General features: G+C 37.8%; 1 protein-coding gene across 5 annotated transcripts in view; it reads left to right on the top strand.

The window, feature by feature from the left end:
* LOC136836061 (SLIT-ROBO Rho GTPase-activating protein 1-like) overlaps nt 1–27,500 on the top strand; it is a 797,683-nt gene that overhangs the window by 360,126 nt on the left and 410,057 nt on the right. For 2 of the 5 annotated variants that reach the window (XM_067099982.1, XM_067099979.1), the window contains exons 1-2: nt 5,023–5,085; nt 7,684–8,165. The exons of the other annotated variants lie outside the window; for them this stretch is intronic. In XM_067099982.1, the coding sequence (XP_066956083.1) occupies nt 8,093–8,165 (73 nt within the window). In that variant the 5' untranslated portion in view covers nt 5,023–5,085; nt 7,684–8,092. Of the gene's footprint in view, nt 1–5,022; nt 5,086–7,683; nt 8,166–27,500 lie in introns of those variants that run through there. 5 annotated transcript variants of the gene reach the window in all.

Below are 27,500 nucleotides of genomic sequence, written 5' to 3'. Positions count from 1 at the left end.
CCTCTCTCTCTCTCTCTCTCTCTCTCTCTCTCTCTCTCTCTTCTTAGGGCAGCACTCACCACTCTCTCTCTCTCTCTCTCTCTCTCTCTCTCTCTCTCTCTCTCTCTCTCTTATCCTTCTTCTTAGGGCAGCACTCACCACTCTCTCTCTCTCTCTCTCTCTCTCTCTCTCTCTCTCTCTCTCTCTCTCTCTCTCTCTCTCTCTCTCTCTTGTCTTGTCCTTTCTTATGGTAATATTACTATTATTTTCCTCTCTCTCTCTCTCTCTCTCTCTCTCTCTCTCTCTCTCTCTCTCTCTCTCTCTCTCTCTCTCTCTCTCTCTCTTGTCTTTTCTTGTATGGCAATATTCCTATTATTTTCCTCTCTCTCTCTCTTGTCTTTTTCTTATGGCAATATTCCCATTATTTTCCTTCTCTCTCTCTCTCTCTCTCTCTCTCTCTCTCTCTCTCTCTCTCTCTCTCTCTTACACACACACACAGATATAAATACATATACTTGCACAAGTTCCTTCAGAAGACCATAGTAGAGCCATTAGGCAACATAACTTACAGCCCCATCTGTCCTTATGGTAATGAGTTTTGAGAGAGAGAGAGAGAGAGAGAGAGAGAGAGAGAGAGAGAGAGAGAGAGAGAGAGAGACCTTTCAAGGTACTGGGGAAATAATTTTCGCGTTGTTATAGCCACTTTGTCTGTCTGGGCGTCAGGCATAGGCAATAAATGGTTCGTCTCCTTTGCCTTATTTTGATGAATACTTCGTTTTCCCGGCTTTTGATGGCCATGTTGACATTGAGTTACTCGGCTTCCCGCAGGACCCAACTAAGGGGAACTGGCTGTTTTAGAATTTTTTTTCTTTTGTTTATGAATAAATGCATACTTATGTTCAGCTGTCAGCTGTGCGTGTTCAAGTGTTTTAACGCGAGTTTATGCATGTTTCATGCATTTATTGATTATTTATGTGCATGTTTATATTTTCCTTGTTTTTTCTTTATTTATCCCCTCTGGTGTATGTTCCGATATCTTTAGTGGTTCTTGTGACGTGGGGATGTGTTAGCGAAAACAAGCGTCCGTTGTAGGCCTAAACGCCACGGCTGGACATCATTGAAACCCGTCTGGTTTAAGAAGGATGTTATTTATTGCCGTCTCTCTCTGTTTTAGTGGCGTCTGTTATTGTCTGCGAATGGGTGGCTTAGTTAATGGTGTTGTATTTTTGAAATGAAGTCCAAGTTTTTCCATATTTTAGTTAACTGAGGGCATTCATTACATTGCCTCCCCGATTAGCTTTCTAAACGAAAAAAAAAAAGTACATTTCCCGATTGTCGAAAAATATAATAGCAGAGAATAGAGAATTTCTGATAAATTAAGACTGGTTAAGTAGATAAATCGAATAAATAAAAATTCTACATACGAGACAAAATCTGTAGTTTTGTTGCCTGGCTAGATGAGCGTAGTAAGTTGTCCAACCATTCGGCCTCTGTATAAAAAAAAAAAAATCAGATAAATCTTTATAGTTAATTCATTACGGATTCAGATTAATTTCGAGAAATCTTTGGGGTCAATTATGAGGTTGGGTTCTTATAACGAGAAATAACAATTGCATTTCTGTCTTTTCAGACATTTGTTTTATGATAGTTTCATCAACCCCCAAAATAAGAAACGTCCGAATGAAACATATTTTTCATTGCTATATTTGAAAAGCGTCACACAGGTCTTATTTTAAATTGTTGATAATGATAATGATTACGACGATATGGCATAAAGACAGCAGTAGATAGATAGACAGATAGACAGATAGATCGGCAAGGAGAGAGATGATATGAAATAATTTCAGGTGTACGATGTTTTCCGCTTAAATTTATAAGGGGAAATGTTTCTCTGGTGATAATTTTAGTTACTGTGATGTATGCGTGTGTGTGTGAGAGAGAGAGAGAGAGAGAGAGAGAGAGAGAGAGAGAGAGAGAGAGAGAGAGAGATAATTACCGCAGAATTATTAATTAATGTTTTTACCCTTACTGACGTTGTTAAACTCATCAAGGAAGTGATAGTTTTTTAAAAGAGTATTGCAGCTATAAGGAAATAATTCAGAGAGAGAGAGAGAGAGAGAGAGAGAGAGAGATGGGCGAATGGTACTGTTTTATATTACCATTAATTAAATGAAAATATTTATATGGAGACCCAGGGTGGGGCTTAGGTATGCTCCTACAGATGAGCTATATAAGGTCATCGACGTTGCATATCCTTCTCTGCTTACAGTACATTCCCTCATATTTGGTTTGTTCTGTCGATTTGTAGATACAGAGAAAAAGAACTGAAAGTTTTTTAATATATTGACGTTATTTGACTGGCGCCAGGCCAAGAAAGAAAAAAAAGAGACAAAACAGGCAGTGGCCTAGTCATACTTCTAGATTTGAATCGCGAATGAGCCACTTGTGTAGCAAACTTCCAGAAAATTAGCTGCTGTGTGTGCCAACACAGAATTCTTATCAGCAACGCACCAAATCCCTTACACACTGTACCATTCAGCTCGTATTTTAACATGCACTTTCCCGCAGCGTAGACATTAAAGCCCTCTATCACTGGTGAAAATGTGGCAGTGGCTACCCAGGCTACGTAAAATATGTTCGGATGAGAAACAAATCCCAAAAGAGCTGATAAGAGAAATAATGTGGTTTGTGTGTAAAAGAGTGAGTGACTGAAGACACTGTAAAACTTATAGGCGCATAACATTACATAGCATACCATGGAAGATAGTGAGAGGTTTGGCAGTGAAAGGGAAAAGCTTATAAGATTAATAGAGAAGAAACGTGAGGGGTGTTTAGAACATTTGGTATAAAGGAAGTGATTACAAGTTTTAATGATAGAAGCAAAGTACATGTCAGGTCATGGTAGATGTGAGTGAGTGTGATTTAATTTTGGTGTAGGTGCAGCTGTAGGAGAAGAAACGGTTGTAGAGTGTGGGTAGCATGGCATATGTAGACAATGTGGTACTGATTGGGGATAATGAAAGCACGCTGTAGAAACTAATGTTTGCAAGAGGAGAAAGTCGAGAGCAAATGGGGACAAAAAATACCATTATGAGGGTAATTGGGGACCAGGAAGAGGCAGCAGTGAATGTTAATATAGACGGTAGAAGAATGGAAGCTGGTAATTCATATAGGTATATGGGAGTGAAGATAACGGATGATGGTAGAATGAGAGAAGAGGTAGTCACTAATATTTCGAAGCAAGCTCCGGAAGTAGCAGGGTGAGTGCAAAAGCTTTGGATATGTGGATTATCCGTGAGAGCCAAAATGAAATTTATGAAGGGATTGGTGATCAAATTCTCCTTAATGGAAGTGAAGCGCAAATGTTCAATACATGTGAAAGCAAAATGGTTGAAACTGAAGAGACGAAGCATTTGTTTAGCACTTGTGGCGTAAGAAGAGAGAAACTGAGAAATGTGGAGATAGGTTGAACAGTTAAAATGGTTAGCATAGGTGAAAGGATGGCTCACAATGCTTTGAGGTTTGGTCGTATACAGTCAATGGTATATGATAGGTCGGCAAAAAGAATATATAATTATTTAGCATTTAGTATGAATGTGCAGTGACCTTTGCTTTGTTTATTCTCTAGAGCCCTTCTCTGTTAGGTAAGAAGCTTTTCAGTTAGTAAATTGTTGTGGTATAATAAATTTATTTTTGATGCAAGGAGAGAGAGAGAGAGAGAGAGAGAGAGAGAGAGAGAGAGAGAGAGAGAGAGAGAGAGAGAGAGAGGCATATATCAGTCTGCCTCTACAGTACAACAGATGTCCGTTAATAGGGATTAGTAGTTTCCTGTCGGCCATTACACATTCTGGAATTAAGGGACGCACTCGCCCCCGAGTGTTTACGGGTTTGTTTTTGCATGTTTGTACCGTTTTAGGAACATGTGTGCCCTAGGACTTATTGACTGTGTACCTCTTAGTGGAGTCTGGAACGGGAGTGGAATGATGGGTAATCTGGTAGGTGGTTGGGGCACCTTGGGAGGGTGTTGTGGAGGGGGGTGGGGGTGGTTGAGGTTGGGGTTGCCAGTAGTTGCTGGTTTAAAGGGATTTTGGCGGTCTTGGAGGAAAAGCATCTTATCTCTGCGTTTGTCCCAGCACGCGTCCGTTTGATGTTAATGCGTTGTAATTCTATACAGTAAACCAATCTCGTATGTTTAGTGTAGTAAGTATATAGTTTCAGTTATTCCTTGTTTTTTTTTCTGTTCAGGTTCCCTTATGTGCCCGAAACAAAGTTTTCTAGTAACATAATTTACTCACTGGCAACATAATATACATGCAAAGAGTTTAACACTCATGAGTACTGGGAAAGAAACATCTATGGTACAATAAATTTTGTGATAAGGTGAGATTGCTGTTTGTACCCGCAGTCATAAGGTGAGATTGCTGTTTGTACCCAAAAATAATGATAAATTCGTGAGTAATCTTGGGAGGCCAACCAGTATAAAATTTTACGTCCACACCGGTATACAAAGTAGCGCACTTAAACTGAAGCTCGTCTTGACGTTCATTAGGACAGACAAAGAAACATCATTACTGGTAAATTATGACTGCTGTAGTTCTTAGAGGGTCCTTACGATCGCTAGTGCTTTCCGCCGTCTGACCAACGTTACATCCAATAAAAACTCAGATTCCTTTGCAGAAGGTCATGATTGGCTTATCCTGGATACAATGACTGCCAATGTCGCGCGGGAATTGTGTTTTTGTACGTTTTCATTGGCTGGTCTTACCGCGACCCTTGAGTCACCGGGAGCTCTCGGTGAAACCAACCAGACCTTGCTAACTGCGCATGCGCGGCGGCGCATCCTCATGTAAACATACCCAGGAATCTGTCAAATTTCAAATCTTTAAAAGTGAACGACGTCAGTTCAGTGTTGTAACCGAATAAAGTTATGACAGTTCCTGTCTTTATGCATATTCGAAAAAAAATGCAAAGAAAAGTTGCCATTAGTTTTGTGAAAAGTTTGGGTCCCTCGTGCATTCATCCACGCACAAACAAATCCCTATCAGTCGAGTTTGTGTTGCCGGAGAGGCAAGGTGTACGCTCTCCGGAGCTTGTTTGTGAATAACTGTATGTGCTGTGATTCACTGAAGTTTTGTGTAATATATAGTCGAAGTTTTTACTCTGTGTCACTATTACTTAAGGAACACCAAAAATAGTGAAATGTGGTGTAGTTGTAGAGTTATTTCATTTTTGAATTCGATCAACAAGTGTGGGTTATTTCGAACAGGATAAAATCACGAAAAGTTCGGAACTGTTTGTTATAATAAGTCCAATTAATTATTTTGTGTAGTGTATATTTTATGGGTAATTTAAATTGTCACGGCTGCAGTTGTCTCTGCACCTTTGACAGAAAAGTTACAAGTTTAAAGTTTTAGTATTGGAATGTGTGGAGCCTGCGTTATCTCTAGTTTTGCCCATAATACTAGGTAGCCTGCCGGGCAGTTATATGAAAAAACAAAAATTAGTAACGTGAATTTAACTTTTTAGCTGGCCTACAGTGGCTGATATGTCATGATGTAGACCTATGTATGAAGATGTGTACAAAAGTAAAGTACGGACACAATTTTAACTTCGTATATATTTTTAGAATTTTGTATCGACGCTATTCCAAATGGTGCACAGCCCTGTCTGTATAAAGAGCATTAGTGAAAGCAATAATTCTCTCTCTCTCTCTCTCTCTCTCTCTCTCTCTCTCTCTCTCTCTCTCTCTCTCTCTCTCTCTCTCTTCCCTAGATATATCCGGATGTAATTGACTTATTTTGTAAGTTCTGAAAATGGCATGACATAGACCAGGGCACAGTAATAGCAGTGCAGTAACCATGGAGACATCAAGATAAACTACCCTTGTGTGTACCGGAAACTCTCTCTCTCTCTCTCTCTCTCTCTCTCTCTCTCTCTCTCTCTCTCTCTCTCTCTCTCTCTCTCTCTCTGTGAAAACTTACAGTCGGTTTCTGTTACCTATGCCATTAATTAATTTTAAAATTATATGTTTTTGAGACTTAGTGATTGTCTGTAGTTCCATAGGCATCACAGAATAATCTATGAAATTGTGATGTAAAATGTTCCAACATTAAATTAACAGTTTATATTTTTAGGTTGTCAGTTGCACAAAAGAATAACAGCGAAAATTATAGGGCTGGGTATAGTCTCCTTAACTTGATTCTTTGTAATAGTTTTGTTGGCCTATGACCAGTGAAATATACGTACTGTACAAACATGGGTTTTTTATTCATTCATTTTAGGTTGTCTAATCAGGAAAACCAATTGAAACCTAACAGTCTTAGGCCGAGGTAATCTATTTCCTCTATATTTAGATATAATGATTTAGTTATATTTACAGTGTCAAATACTTGCCCACGGTAAGTTATAGCAAGTGACATCGAAGGCCTTTTGGGAGTGGGAACCACACAACCAGTAACTTTTAAAATCACTGATGATTATTTGAGATGACACGTGATGATTTTATTGACGGAGATATTAAGCTTTGTGGTTAAGTATTATGATAAACGTTGGCTGTTATACATAGAACACGCCAAATAATGATGTTGGCTAAAGTTTCACGCCAATGCTACAGGCTGTTGACTTTGAATTTGTTTTCCTGTATCATTGTGACCGATTTTCTAATGGACGAGATTGACACATTTTGTTGCACGTTTCATTATCATGGCTTTGGCTCGGTTTGAGTGTATAACTTTGACAGAGTTAAGTGGCTGAAAAGAGGAGAAAGTTTAAATTTTGTTCTACATTTCGGCAATTATCGCAGATTGTGAGCTTTTTGTACATCGTTAAGTGTATGCGAAGCAGTTTGCCGTGTGTTTTTCAAGTATTTACGGAACATGTAAGTGCTTTCAGTACGTCAGTGCAGCTATTACGTTTGAGTTAAGTTGACGGACCAGTAAGCAGGGCAGCCACGCCACAGCTTGTGTGTATAAAGGTGTTTGTGTGAAGCCCTTTCATTCCGATTTTTCCTTGCCTCTCTTATGCTCTCAAACAATGAATATGGTCATATTTATAGACCACATTTTTATCTGTTGTTGTCACTCTGACACAAGACAATACTCGAATATTTGTTTCCATTTATCTCTTGGTTGCTTTGTGTTAAAGGTCAGTTCTTCGCTGCTCCTCGACTTTGTTTATATGTACAAGACGTGCTACGTCATTGGTTTAGGATTAGACGTTGGCGGCGTTGCTGTGGTGTTTAAAGTACTCATTCCTTGTGATGTCATTTACACGTCCCAGAAAGACTGGCTGGATTATAGATGTAGGCTGTGTGTAAAGAAAAACCATTACGTTATTGTCTGCATACATGCATGTAAATATGAAGGTGTGTATGTGTTATTCTCATAAGGGCAAGCGTTAATTATTTGTTAAAAGAGCTATTAGCTTGCTTAAGATATTCATATAGAAAACTGTGTTTGTAGGCTATACTGAAGCCTGTTCTATATAGCCTGTATAGCTTAGTGTGCTCATGTAACATCTGAAATCGCGTTTCTAGTATTATGTAGGCTATGACTATATTTAAGATATAGCCTACATCAGATCTGATCAGCACTCGTTTAGACTATTCCACTTTGTTTAAAAAAAATTCTTTCAGACTTTGCTATGCAGTATTTTTGTTGCTTGCAAAAATAACGTTTGGGTTACTGAATAAGTTTTATTATGCAGGTGCTGTGTTTTTAATTTTATTTAAGTGTGTTAGTTTTCGTTCTGGACTTGTAATTTTGAGTGTTCATGTTTGTAACTAGTTTTAATACTGTTGGTGCTAAGTGTAACAAGTTGTTGAGTTTGTGACAAAAAACTCAGTACAAAAACAAAACTTACTTTGAGAAGATAGATATCGTAGCCTCTCGGAGGCCTACCTTATCAACGTATATTTTCCGAACTTAATATAATCCGCCCAAAAGCCTTCCAGCTCCGCCCTCCACAGCAAACCCTCGGCCCAATCCACAATAGACAGTACTCCGGCCTGTATAGCAATCGTTTCCTGTAGATATATGGGCCTGGACGTGCTTGCTGTAGGCCTAATGGGCCGGTGGTGGGTCGCCTGGGGCTGTTGAATTAGTGGCATGCAAGTATGTTCCAGTGTCTTTCGTCAACGAGACCCGATTGGGGCTACAGTTCCAGAGAAATGAAGGACTTCTTTCCAGGTAAGAAGGCTTCGGTCAAAATTTGTTACCCCAGGTGTAGATTCCGTAAAAATTTTTGTGAATTTTTAATCGCTCGTGTAAGAAAGTTTTTTATACTGTTAACTCTAGTGTTCTGTTATATTAAGGTGGAAGAAAACACTTTGAAATGCGTATGGTTTTAGTAATATATATATATTATATATATATATATATATATATATATATATATATATATATATATATATATATCATATATCGGTGTTAATATCAATATGAGCATATCTATAGACATTCACATAAGCTAGGTACCGGTAACTTGCAAAACATAGCAAAGTGAAGCAGATTAAAATACAAACAACGATAAAAACTAAATGAGCGGTGATGAAGCTCAAAATAATGTAGGGGCCAATGTGTGTCATTCACCCAGTCTCACGTAGTGCCTTCCCGAATTATATTTGACTTTGGGAAGGAAATTGAAGTCTCTTGGCCCGTTTCCTGTCTTCATAAGCTACATCCGCCCCCTCTCGAAGTCCCTTTCCTTTACGTTGCCCTTTTAGCTCTGTTTCAGTGTGTCTTACGAACCTTTTGCGTTTTTGTATAGCTTGTATCGTGTACACACACTCACATTACACACAGATATATATACTGTATATATATAATATATATATATATATATATATATATATATATATATATATATATATATATATATATATATATATATATATATATATATATATATATATATATATTATATATATATAATATGATTTGTATATATATATATATATATATATATATATTATATATATATAAAAGCTATAAGAGAATTATTATAATTTTCGATAAAGCTATCAATTTTGTGTGTTATGGTGGGTGTTATTTAAAAGAATGCGAAATAGAACCGGAAGTCATGATAACCTTAGGCTGACCAAGCATGATTGAAAAAAGTGAACATTAACGCCGAAGGAGGGAATAGATCTGCTTGTTTAAAAACAGAGGATTATAGGAATCAAAGTAAACTGACGGAAGGGGATTTCTTTATTTTGCTCCGTTTATTCCTAGTTTTCATGCCTCTTAACTTCGTCGACTTGACTCATATTTTATGATTAGTTACGTTTGAAAATTTCAAGATGTCTGGTAATGTATTTTGATATGCTTTGATTCTATAGATGATCATTTTGCCTTCTACTCTTAGGTGGTGTCAATTTTGTACATTATCTTTTGGATTCCTCGGCCCAATAGGCCTATACTAGTTTTTCTTGGTTTGACTTGCTATCCTTCTCTGTACTAAACATGAAAGAAAAAGGAATGTGAGTGTTGGGTCCAGTCCTTATTAAGAAAAGGAAAACAGAACCATGCAGAACTTGATAAGTTGAAGCCTTCCGACCAATCAAGTTGAGCAGCAATGGGTCAGGTCAGTATTTGGATGTGTGGCTATATAGACAGCGAATGTGAGACACAGTTGATTCAAACTGCGCCCCGTGATTATTGCTAATACCTGCCACAGGCCTTAGAACCCTATGGGAATAGCAATAAGTCACAGGAAAGTCCGAAAAGACAACAAGGTGTTAGTGTCAGTTGACTACTTGAAATGATGTCAACGAACCTTGCAGTCGAGGGGGATTCCTGGAGGTCTTACGTTCATACAGGTTGCATTCAACGGAAGTACAGAAAGCGCAGTTTGATTGTTAGTTTAAATTGTTACATGTTGAATTAAGTTGATAAGATAAGAACTGGCGGATTTAGTAGCAAGCTGCGCAATTCTTTTTGTAATAAGTTTTTTTTTTTATCTTCGTATGTGTTGAACCTATTGATGAAGTTGTCATAGCTAGTGGGGTTTTCCGTAGTTTTGCCCAGGTGCACGCACTTTTTTTTTTTTAACGCTTAGGCCTATGTGCGTCTTTCCTGAATCGTTGGTTTTAGTGATCATGTTGTATATGAGTAGTCAGATGACCAGTGATTAAGCTAGCGAACTTTCTGAGAAAATATTTCTCATACAAGAGACAAGCTAGCAGAGCTATAAAAAGAAAATAAACGAAACCGGTACAGCTGATAACAAATAAATAATGGACAATTATACTTGCCTCAAGTAAGGTATGACACGAAGCACAATTTCCTTTCATATACTCTTGAGGTGCTAGCTAGATAATTATTTGATAGTTCCGACACTTTTTATTGCTTCCAGTTGCCTTAATGTTGGGAACCGAAACCCTTTTATCATTTATAAACAGTTTATGCTGGAATATTGTTTTGTCATTAGTGGAAAAGAGATGTGGCCTGATTTGCTGACCAGTGGCCGTGTACCTGTTTCCATGAGCTTTTGTCCGAACCTACTGAGAACATGGGACAAAAGCGTTGGAACACGCAATAAACCAATCATCTGACAACTTGGGGAATAAACAGAGCATTCAAGCGCATAGCCTATGTATAAATAGCCAGGGTAAGAGAATCACGGAATCATAAAAATTTCATATTCTTTACACAAACACAGATACATAATATATATAAACATTAGCATAATATATGTATATATATACATATATATAGGCTATATATATGTTTATATATATATGTATGTGTTTGTGTGTAAAGAATATGAAATTTTTATGATTCCGTGATTCTCTTACCCTGGATATTTATACATATGCGCTTGAATGCTCTGTTTATTCCCGAAGTTGCCAGGTGATTGGTTTATTTCGTGTTCCAACGCAGGCTTGCATTAGGCCAAAGAGTCATGACAGTCAGCCTAAAAACTAATTAGGCTTAGCCTACTACGCATCCAGTACGACGTCAGAAGATTGTGCTCTCGTGGTATAGGCTAGCCTACTTTTTACATTCATGAAATATGAATGACTTTATTTGTTGTATTTCTGGTGTCATTACATGCCATTGTTCTTTGTACCTTACTGGAATGGAATATAGACTGCAGGCCAAAGGCCAGTCTCTGGGACCTGTGAGGTCATTCAGCGCTGAAAGGGAAAGTGAGGGTAAAGGTGGTTTGAAAGGAGTAACAGGAGGAAAACCTTGCAGTTGCACTACGAAACAATTGTCAGGAGAGGCTGGAAAGTAAGATAGAAGGAAGAGAAGATGCAGTAAAAGGAATGAAAAGAGTTTCAGCTAGGGGCCGAAGGGATGCTGCAAAGAACCTTAAGTAATGCCTACAGTACACCGTTTGAGGTGCACTGGTGGCACTACTCTCCTACGGGGAATTTGTACCTTACTGACCAGGTTTGTTGCAAGTTTCAGCGAGTTGTTAGTTCTAGGATAGGTGTCTTAAACTTACTCCCAATACCAGTGTCGCAATATGGCCTGGGGCTAGCATGAGCTTTTGAAGATCTCATGGCGCAGTTGGGATTAGTGTGCACTGAACTTCAAATTTTATTCGTGTTTTATATGCGATAAGATGATAAAGCGACGTTATACGATCACTTAGCTTTTTTGAAGTATTGTGGTATAGGCCTAACCGGAGTTTTCTTCTATTCTTTCTTCTGTGCTGATATAATTCTGTGAACCTTTGATATGACATTGATTTTGTTTTTTTATGATACTGTATGAATTACTCTCCGTTGTTCATGCTGCCCTTGTCTAGGCTATAACAGTTTTACATATTATTGTAATACCAATTGTGTTATATTGACCCTCTCTCTCTCTCTCTCTCTCTCTCTCTCTCTCTCTCTCTCTCTCTCTCTCTCTCTCTCTCTCTCTCTCTCTCTACATGGGATCTTTGCCTTTGATATTTTCAACGTAATTGGAACAGAAATTCTGTTAAGCGGAGAACTACATTTGATCATGTAAAAATATAAAAATTTATGTAGGCAATGCCAAGAATCACCGTGGCATTTTTTTTTTTTTTTTTAATATTATCGAGGTTGATATATCTATTTCATCCGTAAACCATTTTCTGTCAGCAGGGGTATTAAAAAAACCAGTGATTGGCACGTCCATTCTGTAACTAATGAATTGGGGAGAAGCCCTAGTGCCTGTATGCATTGGGTAACACAAGAGTACCTGTGATCATTAATTTAATACCTGGATCCCGTAGGGGGATAGTGCCGTCAATGCACCTCATGCGGTGTACTGTAGGCATTACTTAGGTTCTTTGCAGCGTGCCTTCTGCCCCTAGCTGCAACCCCTTCCGTTCCTTTTACTGTACCTCCTTTTATATTCTCTTTCTTCCATCTTACCTTCCACCCTCTCCTAACAGTTGATTCATAGTGTAGCTGCGAGGTTTTACGCCTGTTGCACCTTTCAAACCTTTTACTGTCAATTTCCGTTTCAGCGCTGAATGACCTGGGTAACAGTGCTTGGCCTCTGGCCTAATTTCTGTATTCAATTAATACTTGGAATGCGAGTCTTCTTTCTACGTTGCTTAATGTTAATAGTTTCTCTTCCGTCTTGGTGGTACTGTGATTAGAAATGAAATTATGTAGCGTATAGTGTATCAACATAGGTTTACAAGGACATGTGTTTATGGAGGGTTGATAGCACTTAGTGTCGGTGCATAAATGGCTGATGCTGCGTGAGGTATATATTCTTATTGGGGTTTCAGCATTATTTACCCAGTTGAAAGTGCATGTGTAGATAACTATTGCTTTGTTTTAGTGTTATATTCTTCCACACTGCAGTGGAAGAAGGATGTGACGCGGTCATTTTCCAGTTTGTTCTGCATGTAAGTGCGTGGAGAGAGAGAGAGAGAGAGAGAGAGCAATGCAGTCTTACAAAAGCGTGTATGTCCCCAGGCTGCTTCACTCCTATCGTATCCTGTTGGAGAGAACTAGAACCTGTCTTATTTTTTCGGAGGATTTATAAAGAAGAAACGTGCGCCCGTGCACGTTATTTGCTTTCATTTATCACGTTTTCTTTTGGCAAACTAATAATTCACGCGTCCTTTTTCCATTCTCATTAAAATAAAATTGATTTTGGTTTATTAGTTTCGGTTATTAAACGTTTAGTTGTTTTTTTGGTTGTAGGGACGTTAATTTGCTTTTTATTTTGACAAAAATTATTAATATTGATTTAAGGGCATTGATCTCAGAGATTTCCAGGGATGCCTCCTGCTTTGTAGCTTTTTTCAGATTTTGAGATGAGAAAGTATCGGATTGTTGAGCTATATATATGTGTATAAATGTATATTATAATATATATATATATATATATATATATATATATATATATATATATATATATATATATATATATATATATATATATAGAGAGAGAGAGAGAGAGAGAGAGAGAGAGAGAGAGAGAGAGAGAGAGCTATGATATGTAAATTAGTATCATCCTTAATTCAGAAGTTAGTAGGTAATAGTATCAACGAAAGCAATGTTTTCTTCCCTGATTACCAGTCAACTTTTTTAGCTCTTTTTATAAATACAAAATTATACATACACAAACACACAAACACACACTGCATCAGGACCGCTGATATTACAACGTATCCGTGGCTTTGCTATCGTCAACCTTTTCCTAGAGAATATGGCATATACTGCTGCACTTTTACCGACAGGTTTCCTTAATGTCACAGGCACCATGATGGGATAGGACTTCAATTGGGGGTACCCCTGTGATATTAACTCGCCCTTGTCGGGTTTACTTCGATTGCCGTAGGATATTCCAAATATCCCTCGGGTTTTTTTTTTTTATTTATCTGTATTCGTAGTTATCAGTATCATTTTTTTTATTATAATCGTAAGAAAGATCCACATATTTTTTGCTCTATACGAAATGCTGAATGTCATTTGCTTCAAATATTCATTTGTAGTTTTCACAGCTCCACTCGACATATTTTAAACCAGAACTGTATGTGGTAAAAAAATATTGAAGATTTTTCATCTGTTGATATTATTATTATTATTATTATTATTATTATTATTATTATTATTATTATTAAACGTTTTGCTGCTACTGTAAAAATATATCACCATTACAATTTTGATTTTGCGACTTTTTCCTTCCCACGTCTCTTGTACTACTGTACTTTATTTTATTTTTTTCTTAGTTACTGGATACGAGTCTGTGACTCGACTTTTGTAGTATACAGTTAGCCTAGCTGGTAAGCGTGTAGGGAGGCGGAGGCGCAGACAAGCGGAAACGGATACGAGACTTGAGCTTGAGTGACAGGCCAGAAGGATAAGTCAGTCGTAGTTTTTCTTTATGATTTTTTTGATTTAGTACTTTTTTTTGGCTAACATGCAGTATACAAGATCCCTTTTTTTCATGGCCCCTTTCGTATCGTGCTGTATTTTCTAAAGCAGTTTTTTTTTTTAGCAGCCCTCGTCCAAACTATAAGTAGAGTTTTGTAAACAATTTTTTGCTTTTATTTCATTTTTCGCATCTTCAAAATTTGAAGCCTTTCTGTGTGTTTCATTGTTCATGTCAGTTTAATTATAATTTGCAGAAAGTTCATACGCAGCAGAGGGGCCATTTTGGTTTTGTCTTGAACGTAAATGTTTGTCAAGGTCACTGTAAATGTTTGTCAAGGTCACTATCTTATCTAATGGATTTCCGAGAATCTCTCTCTCTCTCTCTCTCTCTCTCTCTCTCTCTCTCTCTCTCTCTCTCTCTCTCTCTCTCGTTTAAATCAGTAGGCTACCGCACACCCTCCTCACTAACGAGAGGTCTTTTAAAATAAAAACAAAACACCAAGCTAGGTCACTGTGCCTCTGTTACCTTAAGCATTGGATTATATACCAGGTGATCTGTTGACTGTTTTAGCCTGCTGTCGATGGCCTCGACGAGGTAATCTTCATTCACTCAGTGGCTGTACCATTCATCAGATTGACTCTCTCTCTCTCTCTCTCTCTCTCTCTCTCTCTCTCTCTCTCTCTCTCTCTCTCTCTCCACGTACTTGTCATGCAATGTCAGACGGAAATTCGTGAAGGACTCGAAATGTTCCCATGAGGCCTATGTCATCTGTTCCTTGTTCCGGAGGGTCTAGGGTGGTAGGCCTATTGACGAATACCGAATGAGTAATGGCGTCTGTGGTCGAAAATGTTAGGTTTCGAGGGCAAAATCATTTGTCACCCTGTGCATTTTACGCGTTAGGCCTACGAGGATCCCGGCCCATACTGTAATCTTTTAGGAGTGGAGCAGGAGGGGTCGAGTTTAGGAACTCGGGAACTCCAAGTAGATTCGCTTGGTTTCTTTCCCTTTTCACTTCCAGACTTTTTCAATTAGGGAAAACTTTCTGTTTTAACTTTTATTCCTGACGGGAATTTGATTAGTCTATCCAGCGTGGCCGAGGTTTTAAGCAACGGTTTTAGGCCTAGTCTGGACCCACCTATACCTACATGGTTGGGTCCTTGGCCCAGGATAGGATGGTTTGCGTGTTTAGTTTAAAACCTTTGTAGGCCAGGTATATTATTTTCATTTTCTGAAGGTCTTAGCAAGGTGTATAGGCTAGTGTGTTTCGATGGTAACTTTTGACTTAGCCAAAATAAATTCGGAGAGTTTTAGGCTGAGGACAAGTTCGTATCGTCAGCTTCTGTCTTTTGCTGCAAAGAAAAAAAACTCAAATGACTTGCGTGCTTAGATGGAATTTTATTTGAAGGATAAAATAAAATTGTAGAAGTACTCGGTGAGCTCATAACAAAATTAGACGTCAAAGTGGCCTTATTCAAAAGGGAAAATGACTAGGAAAGTGGTGAGTATACTGTAGTTTTGTGTTTCCGTGCATATACATAAGAAGAGGGCTTAGTTCTAAATCCATTAAGACCAGAAGCCTGCGATTCCACCATAATCCTACAAATGGTGCTAGATACTTTTGCCCCAGCTACTGCTACCGTATATACTCGTATATCATAATCCGGCTGAATTTGCTGGTTCATCATCATTTGGTCGCACTCTCTCTACCTTAAGTAACCGCGTTTCTCGATTCATCCAAGCTAATCACAGAGCAATCAGTATACATAAACATAATTTTGACAAATTCATGGATATCCTGAACCAAGATACGGTACGATACCAACGGCTATTCCAGCAAACCGAACACGAGGCGGAAATCTTAACTTTATCTGGCATCATGCTTACAGTGCCAAAGACTGATATACTCTCTCTCTCTCTCTCTCTCTGTGACTGCAACTAATAATGTCATAGTCTCATAGGTAAGACCCTCTATTACCCCCCTCCCCCCGTGGAACCGATCTGATGTTTATATATGTAGGCTATATACTATAATGACTACACATTAGTTACTTTTATTCAAAGGAAAATGATATTAACAGACATTTCTTAGTGGCGTATTGGAACTATGTAGGTCTGAAGATTGGGCCTAAGTTTAATAGACAATTAAGATAGTCTAATTAGAAATGATTATGCATGCTGTCTGGACAGGATATCTCAAGATTAATTACCACTGAGTCGCCTTGGTAATCGCTTTATAACCCAGTCAGTGCCCATCTGGAATTAAACTTTAAGCTATAGTTCCAAGCACCGTATTTTTGTTACAGAGGTTTTCATCCAAGTTCTGGCATTTTTATAGGATGATGGAACCGGAAACATGAAGATAATCTAGTTCGAGTCCTTTAGTTAAGGGATGATGCTCTATATTGATCTTACCAGATTTAGCTTTAAGGTACCAGTTAGGCTTGTAGTTGAGCTTCACTAAACGGGGTTACAAAAAATTGCTGGCATATATATTCACTGCATTTATATGTTTATTGGCATTGTTTTGTACCTTGCCTCATGAAAGTTTTGAAGAATGTTAAGTGCCGTCGCACCGGTTATAAAGAAATATAATGACCCAAATCCTTTTCAAAAGGAGGGACATTTGAAATGGGTGTTTACAATTAGAAAAATGGTCAGGAATGGGGAATGTTTGTCATTTTTCCCATTTGAAGTATAGGGTGTTCGCGTTTTAGCTTAAAAAGAAAAAAATATTGACTGATGTTCCCTTTGGTGTTCAGTGATTATGGGTTTGGCTGGGTCTTAATGATACAAAATTCGACGCTTTTTTTCACGGTTACAGACCTCTTGGCAGAACCTTCCTTTGGTGGTGGGGTATCATGTGCCCTAGGGATTATAATGTTCTCTCTCTCTCTCTCTCTCTCTCTCTCTCTCTCTCTCTCTCTCGTTACCCGAGGCCTCTCGCTTTAGTTTAAATGATGCTGTGTATCATTTAATGGGTTAGAGAAAATTATGATTCTTATTAACCTTGTCTGTGTTAGGTTTTCATATTTCTTTATCGAGTTGTGGTTGCTTATGTGTCTGGCATTTTATGAATCACATGAATACGTGTCTATTCATGTAGGCTATATGTGTTTATAATCTTAGAGCTGAAATCCTTCATCTTCTTCCTACATTCCATACATCGATTTGAAGGTTGGATTTCTAAAATAGAGAGGCTCTCTCTCTCTCTCTCTCTCTCTCTCTCTCTCTCTCTCTCTCTCTCTCTCTCTCTCTCTCTCTCTCTCTCTCTCTCTCTGATATTTGCACTTGTGTTGTACGGTTAGTGATAAAAGCCGTGCCACTTTACATTGCACTAAATTCATCATATAATTCTGGTATCGCATATGTTAATGATAAATGAATTCAGAAATGGAAGATAAATATATCAAACAAGGACTTCATATTTTCTCGGAGTAATGTTGTTGATAAAGTCGTATATCAAAACATATCTGTTTTGATATAGTCTGGTCGTTCTTTTTAATTGTATGCTCCTCTCTCTCTCTCTCTCTCTCTCTCTCTCTCTCTCTCTCTCTCTCTCTCTCTCTTCTTTGATTCATATTTTTTTATATTAGGTAAGTAACGTTCTTGGTGTTTCTCTTTTCTTTCATGTTTATGATGCGTGGCTTAATTATATCTGAAGGGAGTTTAGATAGTATATTTGCCCCTATGGCCCGCCCAGCCAGGTCTTAGCCCAAGGCAAAGTGTAGGCTATTCGTTACGTTGGAGAGAGAGAATCTTATGAATGGCTACTACACAGGTGGAGTGAGGAATATTACCTCGTCGAGGCCCTCCCGTATGCAAGATATATTTTAGCAGAGTACTCTCTCTCTCTCTCTCTCTCTCTCTCTCTCTCTCTCTCTCTCTCTCTCTCTGGGCTACCCCAGCTGCGACGAACAACGATTGATTAACGAAGTACAGTACGTATTTCGCTACTCAAGTCAACATAGGCCTATTGTTTTGATATGCTTGGAGAATGTTAGAGGGAGGAAAAACCATTGTTCTAGCTCAGAGACACTTTGGGATAGCCTTCTTGACCTATCGTTACTTGTATTGACTGGCTGTTTGGAGGGTAGAGAGAGGGATCCATTTTTGCTCCTTTTCAAGATAGATGTTAGGCTGTCTTGTATGTGAGTCCTTGTTTTGATTTATTACACGAGTAAGAAAAATAGGAATAAAAAATCCTTTGGTTTAAGACATATTTTAGGTTGTATAGTGTGTCTTTTTTTTATATATGTTTGTGCATAGGCAAAGAGAAGAAATATTCTAAACCCCTTGTTATATGTAAGGCCTATTCTCCCCACCATCCCTTCCCTCAGCTGAGAGAGAGAGAGAGAGAGAGAGAGAGAGAGAGAGAGAGAGAGAGAGAGAGATCAGTGGGTGTGTGCTTGTGTCTAGTTGGTCTGACACCTTATACGGAAAGAATATCGTGAGGTGATGACAGAGCCTTTTGTGTGTGCCCGGAGAAATAGTTCCCTTGGTTCAGCACCACCCAAAACCCCAGGGGGACGTTAATAGTCAAGTCGAAGAGGGTGGGTATAGGTGGAGTGTCTCTCTCTCTCTCTCTCTCTCTCTCTCTCTCTCTCTCTCTCTCTCTCTCTCTCTCTCTCGTCGTGGCACTCAACAAAAAAAAACAATGGTAGGTCAAAATTCATGTCTTGAATTGCTTTAGGGTGCATGAATGATTATGAGCTCTCTCTCTCTCTCTCTCTCTCTCTCTCTCTCTCTCTCTCTCTCTCTCTCTCTCTCCTCTTGGCACTCAATAAATAAAAACACGGGTAGGTCAGATTCATGTCATGAACGCTTCATGGTACATGAATGATCACGAACTCTTCTCTCTCTCTCTCTCTCTCTCTCTCTCTCTCTCTCATCCTAATTTTAATCCACTCCACCCAAGCGCTCTTACAGTCTCCCGCCCACTCCACCCTTCTTACGCCCATTCTTTTACCTCTTAACTTCAAAAGGGAAAAGTTGAAGTGGGTGGGTAGTCCTTGTAATGCCCTAGAGGATGGGTAGGTTTGGGCAGCTTGTGCTTGCTTCCTTCATGACCCTGGGTTCTTATTGGATCGTTTTTGGGCGTCTCGTTACTTGCCTTTAGGACTCAGCAGTTTTGAGGAATTCAGTTCTCTTTATTCTGATGTCAGAAATTTGAACACTTTTGTATCTTTCAGTTTACAAATGTACTATTGTTTTAGTACTGGTCTTGAATGCAAATGCCTTTTTTTAGTACTGGCCTTGAATGCTGAATTGATCTCTAGTCTACAGGTAGGCGCCTAGGCCTATGTCTTTTGAAGCCACCAGATAAATTCCTCGTTGGATGAGTCGGTAGAGTTCTCGGCTAGCACTCTGCTAGGCCCGAGTTCGAGTCTCTGACCAGCCAATGAAGAATTAGAGGAATTTATTTCTGGTGATAGAAATTCATTTCTCGATATAATGTGGTTCGGATTCCACAATAAGCTGTAGGTCCCTTTGCTAGGTAACCAATTGGTTCTTAGCCACGTAAAATAAGTCTAATCCTTCGGGCCAGCCCTAGGAGAGCTGTTAATCAGATCAGTGGTCTGGTTAAACTAAGGTATACTTAAACTTAGTGACTTGTGTGTTATTTTTCTTCGATATACATTTTTTAAATTCCGTTCTGAATGCTGACTGTGAATAGTGAAATCGTGTTTGGGGAAAATTTTGGCTTTTTAGTTTGGTACTGGATGATGGATTATGTAAAAGTAACTAGGATTCGGGGTTAATCTTGTATATCGACCATTCTCATCTCTTTTCCCTCCTCTGTCAAGCCGTGGAATTTATTCCTCCTCCCGTTTTTCCTGGCTCCAGTAACATTAGTTTGAGAGGGAGTTCTGCCACTTCCTAAGGGTTAAGCTTCCTCTTCTCTCTGATTTCTGTTTGTAAGACTTCAATATATATGCCCTGCCTAGTGGCATTTCCATTGAAAATGGTATTTATGTTACCGGCCTTCGTACAGTTATTTGTAATTTCATTGGGTGGGTATTTGAAAAACCATTAAGGTATTCACCATTTATTTATGTTACTTGTTGAGATATATTTATTTATTCATATTGTTAATTTATTGAAAATATTTTTTTTGTATACATAGAGCCTGTATACGAAGCGTTTAGGATTATTCTACCAAACATAAAATCAAAAGACATTAGTCGGGCGTGTCCAATTCATTTTTCTCCAGGGTAATGCCTACTGGGGCGCGTTTGCCAGTCAACCCAAAACCTTATTTTGGTTGCTTTCTTGAGCAACGTATGATTTTCTTCTTAAACTGTAACCATAAAAAGTCATGAGAGAGAGAGAGAGAGAGAGAGAGAGAGAGAGAGAGAGAGAGAGAGAGAGAGAGAGAGAAATTCTGGGTGAAATTCATGTAATCATTCATATAACCTGAAGCAGTCAAGACACAAATTACATGTATTTTTCTGTATTTTCATCACTGCCTGAGGAACTCCGCCTTTCTCTTTATGGTGCTTCATTATATATATGTATATATATATATATATATATATATATATATATATATATATATATATATATATATATATATATATATATATATATATATATATATATATATATATATATACAGTATATATATATATATATATATATATATATATATATATATATATATATATATAGAGGCCTATATGTGTATGTGTGCACACACACATTACCAACCGTGAAGTATTACTTGAAATATCATCTTTCGTGGCGAGTATTACCTCTGCACCAGTGTGGAAATGAAAAGGCCTCATTGCAACGAATCACTTGCAACGTATCGTAGAAAGTGGAGAATGTGTTATCGTTTAGTCTGTATAATATATAACATCTTAGATTGTGTCCTCATACCTTTGTTTTGCACTTCACTTTTCTCTTGGTAGCGTTGTCTACCTCCATTTTGGAAAAATGAATATTTTGTATACTGTATGTTTTGTTTTAGCTTTTCTCTTATTCTGAATACGAGCTTGTGGCGGTTTTGCCAAGACGTCCATAAGAGTATTTGCTATTCTTGACGTATTTTTATATAGGCTACATAGGTATCAAAGCATGTATACAGTAAGTATACTTGCATAATGTGTCTATGTCGATCTTGTTATTGCAGTGGAGGAGCTACGGTTATAATTTTTTCGGCCCCATCACCGTAAATATCGACGTATTTTATCGCTATTAGTAAATTATTAGTAAAATGAAAGGCATTAGCGCAGAATTTTATTTTTATTCTGATACTGTTTATATGTACATAATGTGTGTGTGTGTGTGTGTGCGCGCGCGCGGGCGAACGAGCTTTCTTTATTGTGTGGTCTTCCCATACCATTGTGGCTCCGAATTGAGGAGAATTGTTGACAACTCGAATCTCTTTCTTATCATAACCAATGACCTCCATGACATCCCCCTCGCAGTTGACGGCTCGGCTGGTCTGTCCTGCTGCTTTATTGGCTTCCACCCCTATGGCGATGTCAGTCGTTCTGTTGCCATTGTGTGTTTGTGTGTGTGTGTATATATATAATATTAAACACATGATATACATATATATACGAGTATATATATAATATATTATCCTTTGATGGCACTGGCTTAGAATTTCTGCCAACAAAGTAATGTGAACTGACCTTGGCCTTGTTGTTTTCATGGAATATGAGTAAATTTCTACAACTGTTGGACTGATGTAGACAGTTTTAGATAAATGTATTGGTGTACTGATTTTTCTGTCTCCATGATTACAAGTTAGATGAAATTCTTCTCGAAGATTTCGATGAAAATGATAAAGGAATTCATAAGAGCATTGATATCGAGTGTTAAGGACCGTTTAAACTTTTCGTACTTTTCATTTTTATAAACTTTGAAGGCTCAGATTTTATACTACTTTTATTTCCCCTATCCCAATTATCTTTTATCTACGCTTATTTTTCGCTGATGCGGAGAATGGCTGGGGGCGTATGCAGTTGGAGATAGTGAGAGAGGGGTTATACCGAATTCTAGGCCTACTGAATAAGCCTACACGAGGGGAAGGAAAGAGGCTTAGGCGTATACGTAAATTGTAGGGTCGGGGGAAATGCCAAGGAATAGATTTCTTGCTCCTTGTTCGCGTCTATGGTTGAGCAGTCCGTTAGAAATGTTGGGATATAATATATATATATATATATATATATATATATATATATATATATATATATATATATATATATATATATATATAAAGGCCTTAGGGTGAACTTTTTTATTTGAATAGAAAGAGACGCGTTGAAGAAAATAAGAAATCATTATATTGATGACAAAACTCAGGAAGAATCAGACGGCTGCTAACTCACCATGGAGAGAGAGAGAGAGAGAGAGAGAGAGAGAGAGAGAGAGAGAGAGAGAGAGAGAGAGAGAGGATATTGTTGTAGGACAGTTGAAGGAGGGTACCTAACCGATGGGCTGAGTATTCGGGGTTGTTAGAGGAAGATGTAGAGAGAGAGAGAGAGAGAAAGAGAGAGAGCTAATGGTAATATAAGAGGAGTGTGAGTAGATTACATACGGGTCGACACACGCAGAGAGAGAGAGAGAGAGAGATGATCCATGCGGTGTACAACTACCACAGTTTGATTATACGTAGGAACTGGTCCCTGGTTAGTAACAAGACTAACGAACTGAGTAGACTGGTAATAGCATCAGTAACGGCTGAACTGTTATATTTAGTTGTCATTTGTATAATTTTTGCGGGCAGTATTGCATCTGCGATTTTGTAATTTGTTTAGGCATTTTATTTTTTATTGTGTTAGACACAATTTAGCATGAATATTATTTTAACATAGTTGAATAAAGAATTTCTGTTTAATGTCTTGACTGACAGTTTATACAAACAGAAAACAAAATAAATGTATTTTTCTAACACCACCCCAACTATTACGAGTAATATGAAAAACATAGTTCGGAAAATTATACCATAAAGCTTTCGTATTTTATGATTTAAATGCGGTTGGCAGATGTGGACAAAGACTTTTTTTTTTTTTTTTTTTAGAATTGGTAATAAGGTTTTTCCTTTCAAGTCTTCCTTTCCTCTGTTTTTTTTTGTGAGTTCGTAAGACGTGTTATTTCTCAGACTTTGCTGAATTATAGTCATTTTTACGTCGTGGCTCTGACCTTATTTGAAATAGCTGCCAGAGATGCAAGCATCTCTCTCTCTCTCTCTCTCTCTCTCTCTCTCTCTCTCTCTCTCTCTCAGAGCACATAGGCTACATCTCATGCAGAGAACAGAATAGTTATTCGCCTTTTCTGAAAAATTAATATAAATGTATGTTTGTAAATCCTTTTGGTTGTGGCTGAGTGGTTCACTTAGATATTGAGGATAAAGATAGCATTGAGTGGCAGCCAAGAGTATTAGATCTGAAGATAGTGTGAATAGCAAAGATAACCCTGGATGGTTAGGCTAAGCAAGAATATTGCAACTGACATTAGCGCTGAATGGTGGCCAAGAATATCAGAAGGGAAATAGCTTGAGAATGAATATCTTATAATATATAAACTAGAATTATAGAAGTAGAGATAACAATGAAGTGTACACATAAATATTCATGCTAAAAGAGAAAAAAAGTTCATGACTCTGTTTATGTTTGTGCGTGTGTCAATGTTATTCCTAGACTATATTTGACTCGACGTCACTCAGAAACAGTGGAAATTTTTTTAGTTCCATCAGTACAGAGATAAAACTCTCTCTCTCTCTCTCTCTCTCTCTCTCTCTCTCTCTCTCTATATATATATATATATATATATATATATATATATATATATATTATATATATATATATATATATATATATATATATATATATATATATATATATATATATATATATATATACTTATGCATATATATGCAGGTTTAACAGGGGAAGATATGAAGCGGAAGATATGAAGCACAAGGAATGTTAACTCCATGTACCATTGCTTTGGAAGATGTATAAGATAATAAAGGTGAAACTTGTCAGAATTTATACCCTACGGCATATACATCTACACATCAGTATACACACACACACACACATATATATATATATGTATATATAATAGTGTGTATATATATGCTTTATAAGAGGGAGAGAGAAGGAAACTCGTTTGCCACAACCAGAGTATTTTCTGTGCGCTCCCAACAAGACGCTCTTGCAAGCACTTTCCCACAGCCTTTTGAAAGCTCCCGCCGGAGTCAATTTCCACCTTGGCTGCCTTGCGTGACACCCGAGACGCCCTGGACGAGCCCCATTATCTACTTGCGGCTGGCCGGGGCAAGGGCGAGAGGGCATGAGTCACTCATTAGAGGGGTAGAGAGGACTCAGATGGAGTAGGAGGGTCAATAGGGAGTAAGTTTGCCCTTGGTTGTTCTGTTGCTTGCTTTTTACTGGATTTTAATATATATATAATTTTTATTTTTGGAATTATTGTTGCTGTTTTTTAATAATTCTAAAATCTTCACCTTTCTTTATTATTATTATTATTATTATTGCCTGCCTATATTATTATTATTATTATTATTATTATTATTATTATTATTGCCTTCCTATATTATTATTATTATTATTATTATTATTATTATTATTGCCTTCCTATTATTATTGTTATTATTATTATTATTATTATTGCTTTCCTATTATTATTATTATTACCTTCCTATTATTATTATTATTATTATTATTATTATTGCCTTCCTATATTATTATTTTATTATGATTGCCTTATTATTATTATTATTATTATTATTATTATTATTATTATTATTATTATTATTCATACCAGGACCTTTAAAAAAAACACGGAAGATTACTGGGAGTAAGCAATGCGATATTGGCGACGTCTGTACTGGGAGTATATCTTTCACTTCAGTCCTCTGGGAGCGTTGACAGTACGTACGTTCAAGAACCAGAAATACTGGTAATGAAATTAAGAAGCATAAGTGACAGGTTGTCAACACTGGAGGAAATGCCAATGGTCAGGAAACACGTCGGCAGGATATGTGCTGTACACTGTCTGTTGGCTTGTTGGGTCGAGTGGTTGGCCTCCTGCTGCCTTGGGTTTTCTCTGAACTGTCCTGTAGATATTATCATCTCTTCCGTGCGTTGTTTTATCAGGGTTTTGGTCCTGTTGAGGAGTCTCTCTCTCTCTCTCTCTCTCTCTCTCTCTCTCTCTGATATCTGAATCCACTTTTTTGAGCAAGATCTAGAGAATACATATCTAGACCTTGTTGGTGAGAATCTCGACAAGGTAATCACATAACCCCCGAGTGGTGGAATCAACCTGTAGGTAAATCACTTAAAGCTGTTTCTGAGGTAGTGTTTGTTGTTTAGTTCTTGATTTTTTTTTATATTAGCCTTATTTGGTTGGTATCTATCCTTGTTGAAACTATTTTTCTCTTGTGAGAAGTCTTTCATCTGTAGTATCCCCACTCTTTAGTAATAAATCATTCCCGTTCGCTAAATCAGTGACTCTGAACTTAGGCTAACCCTTTTCAGGATCCTCACTTAACCCCGCAAAGTTGCTCTCTCTCTCTCTCTCTCTCTCTCTCTCTCTCTCTCTCTCTCTCTTGTTATTTTCCAGCATTTCGAGAAGAGAGTACCTCTCTTATCAGGTAATCTCGGAACACCCGTTGGGCCACCACTCCCGAAATATAATCGAGGAAGTCGGTAATCCCATATAGTATTGCACCGTTCAGTGACAGCTGTTCTCGTATAACTGAGAAACTGCGATATTTTCTTCATGCATCCAATGTTTCTAAAATTCGCAGTATTTTTCGGAAGTGGGTCTCACTCCGTGTTCCCATCCACCATGAGCTCTAGATAATGATAAGGGTAATATTTTAGAACCAAATTCGTGTGGCAAGGCGGAGCTAAAACATTGGTATGGGACAGCGTTCCACCTTCCTTTAAGAAATTCGCTCTCTGTAAGTACAGTATAGCCTATGCTCCCTTATGTAACGTATTTGAGGATATGAGAGTATTGGTTCTTTGTGTTTAGATTCTTAAACGACAGTCCTTGAAACTCAGCAGTTTGTATATCGGTGTATGAGCGCACACTGCAAGGCTGAAATATCGTACCTGGCTAAAATATCGTACCGTAATTTCGTACCGCACCCTCAAATATTTTTCCGAACCGTATAGTACGGTAAAAATAACTTCCGTTATTCCGTACTTTTATCGTACTTTAAGCAAATTCAATCAGCATCAGTAAAATCCCCTCTTTATGAAAATTTCAATGTTAACAGGTTTAAATTAGCAAAGGGACTTTATATGTACATATGTATATATTCAGTTATCGTAATAATAATAATAATAATAATAATAATAATAATAATAATAATAATAATAAATCATTTTGAGACAATATGGGGTTAGGCTAGCCTATATGGCTGATGCTGTAAACGTTTGTAACGTGTTACTTCAAGAAATACACACAGACATAAACATGTTAATTTAGGAATTCCAAACACACACACACGCATGCATGCTATGTTACAAACTGAAATGTTAAGTACCTTGGTGATCTCCTTGTGCGGTCACTGAAGCGGCAAAATATGCATTAGTAATTGCTTAGCGATATATCCAAGCCTAAGGTACGGTACGGTACGGAATTTTGTCCATTTTTTCCGTACCTGAATCGTACCGTACCGTACTTCGGTAAAATTATCGTACCGTAATTCCGTACCGTACATATAGACTGAATATCAACAGTACCGTACCGTACCGTACCGTAATGCCAGCGTTGGCGTACAGTGAGAGGGAGAGAATGATGATGTCGAACGGAAGTTAATTAAAAAGGAAGTTAATTACATTTCTACAGGTGTTACTGGCACAGACTCAGGATGTGTCAAAAACATCTGCTGGTAATATTCAGCTCCTGTAGCACAATTTTCTCTTCTTGGTTATTACCATTTTATAAGCAGCTCATTGGTTACCGGTAGATTTCGTCGTAAATTGGTTCCACCCTTCCGGGGTTGGGGGATTACTTTGTTTGGAGAGAGAGAGAGAGAGGGAGAGAGAGAATTCTCCGTATTTGTTTACTTCAAGGAGCGGCTACCTGGAATCCATGCCCTGAAAAGCAAACGAGGGCAGTAAAAAATAAGCGTGCAGGCCTAAGAAAGAGCGAGAGAGAGAGAGAGAGAGTGAGTTCTGTGTATTAAACTCTGTAAGAAATACATTTTTGAAAATT

This window comes from Macrobrachium rosenbergii, chromosome 56 (genome assembly GCF_040412425.1).
Source record: "Macrobrachium rosenbergii isolate ZJJX-2024 chromosome 56, ASM4041242v1, whole genome shotgun sequence".
Taxonomy (NCBI): Eukaryota; Metazoa; Arthropoda; class Malacostraca; order Decapoda; family Palaemonidae; genus Macrobrachium; species Macrobrachium rosenbergii.
This window is presented reverse-complemented; position numbering and strand designations above follow the sequence as displayed.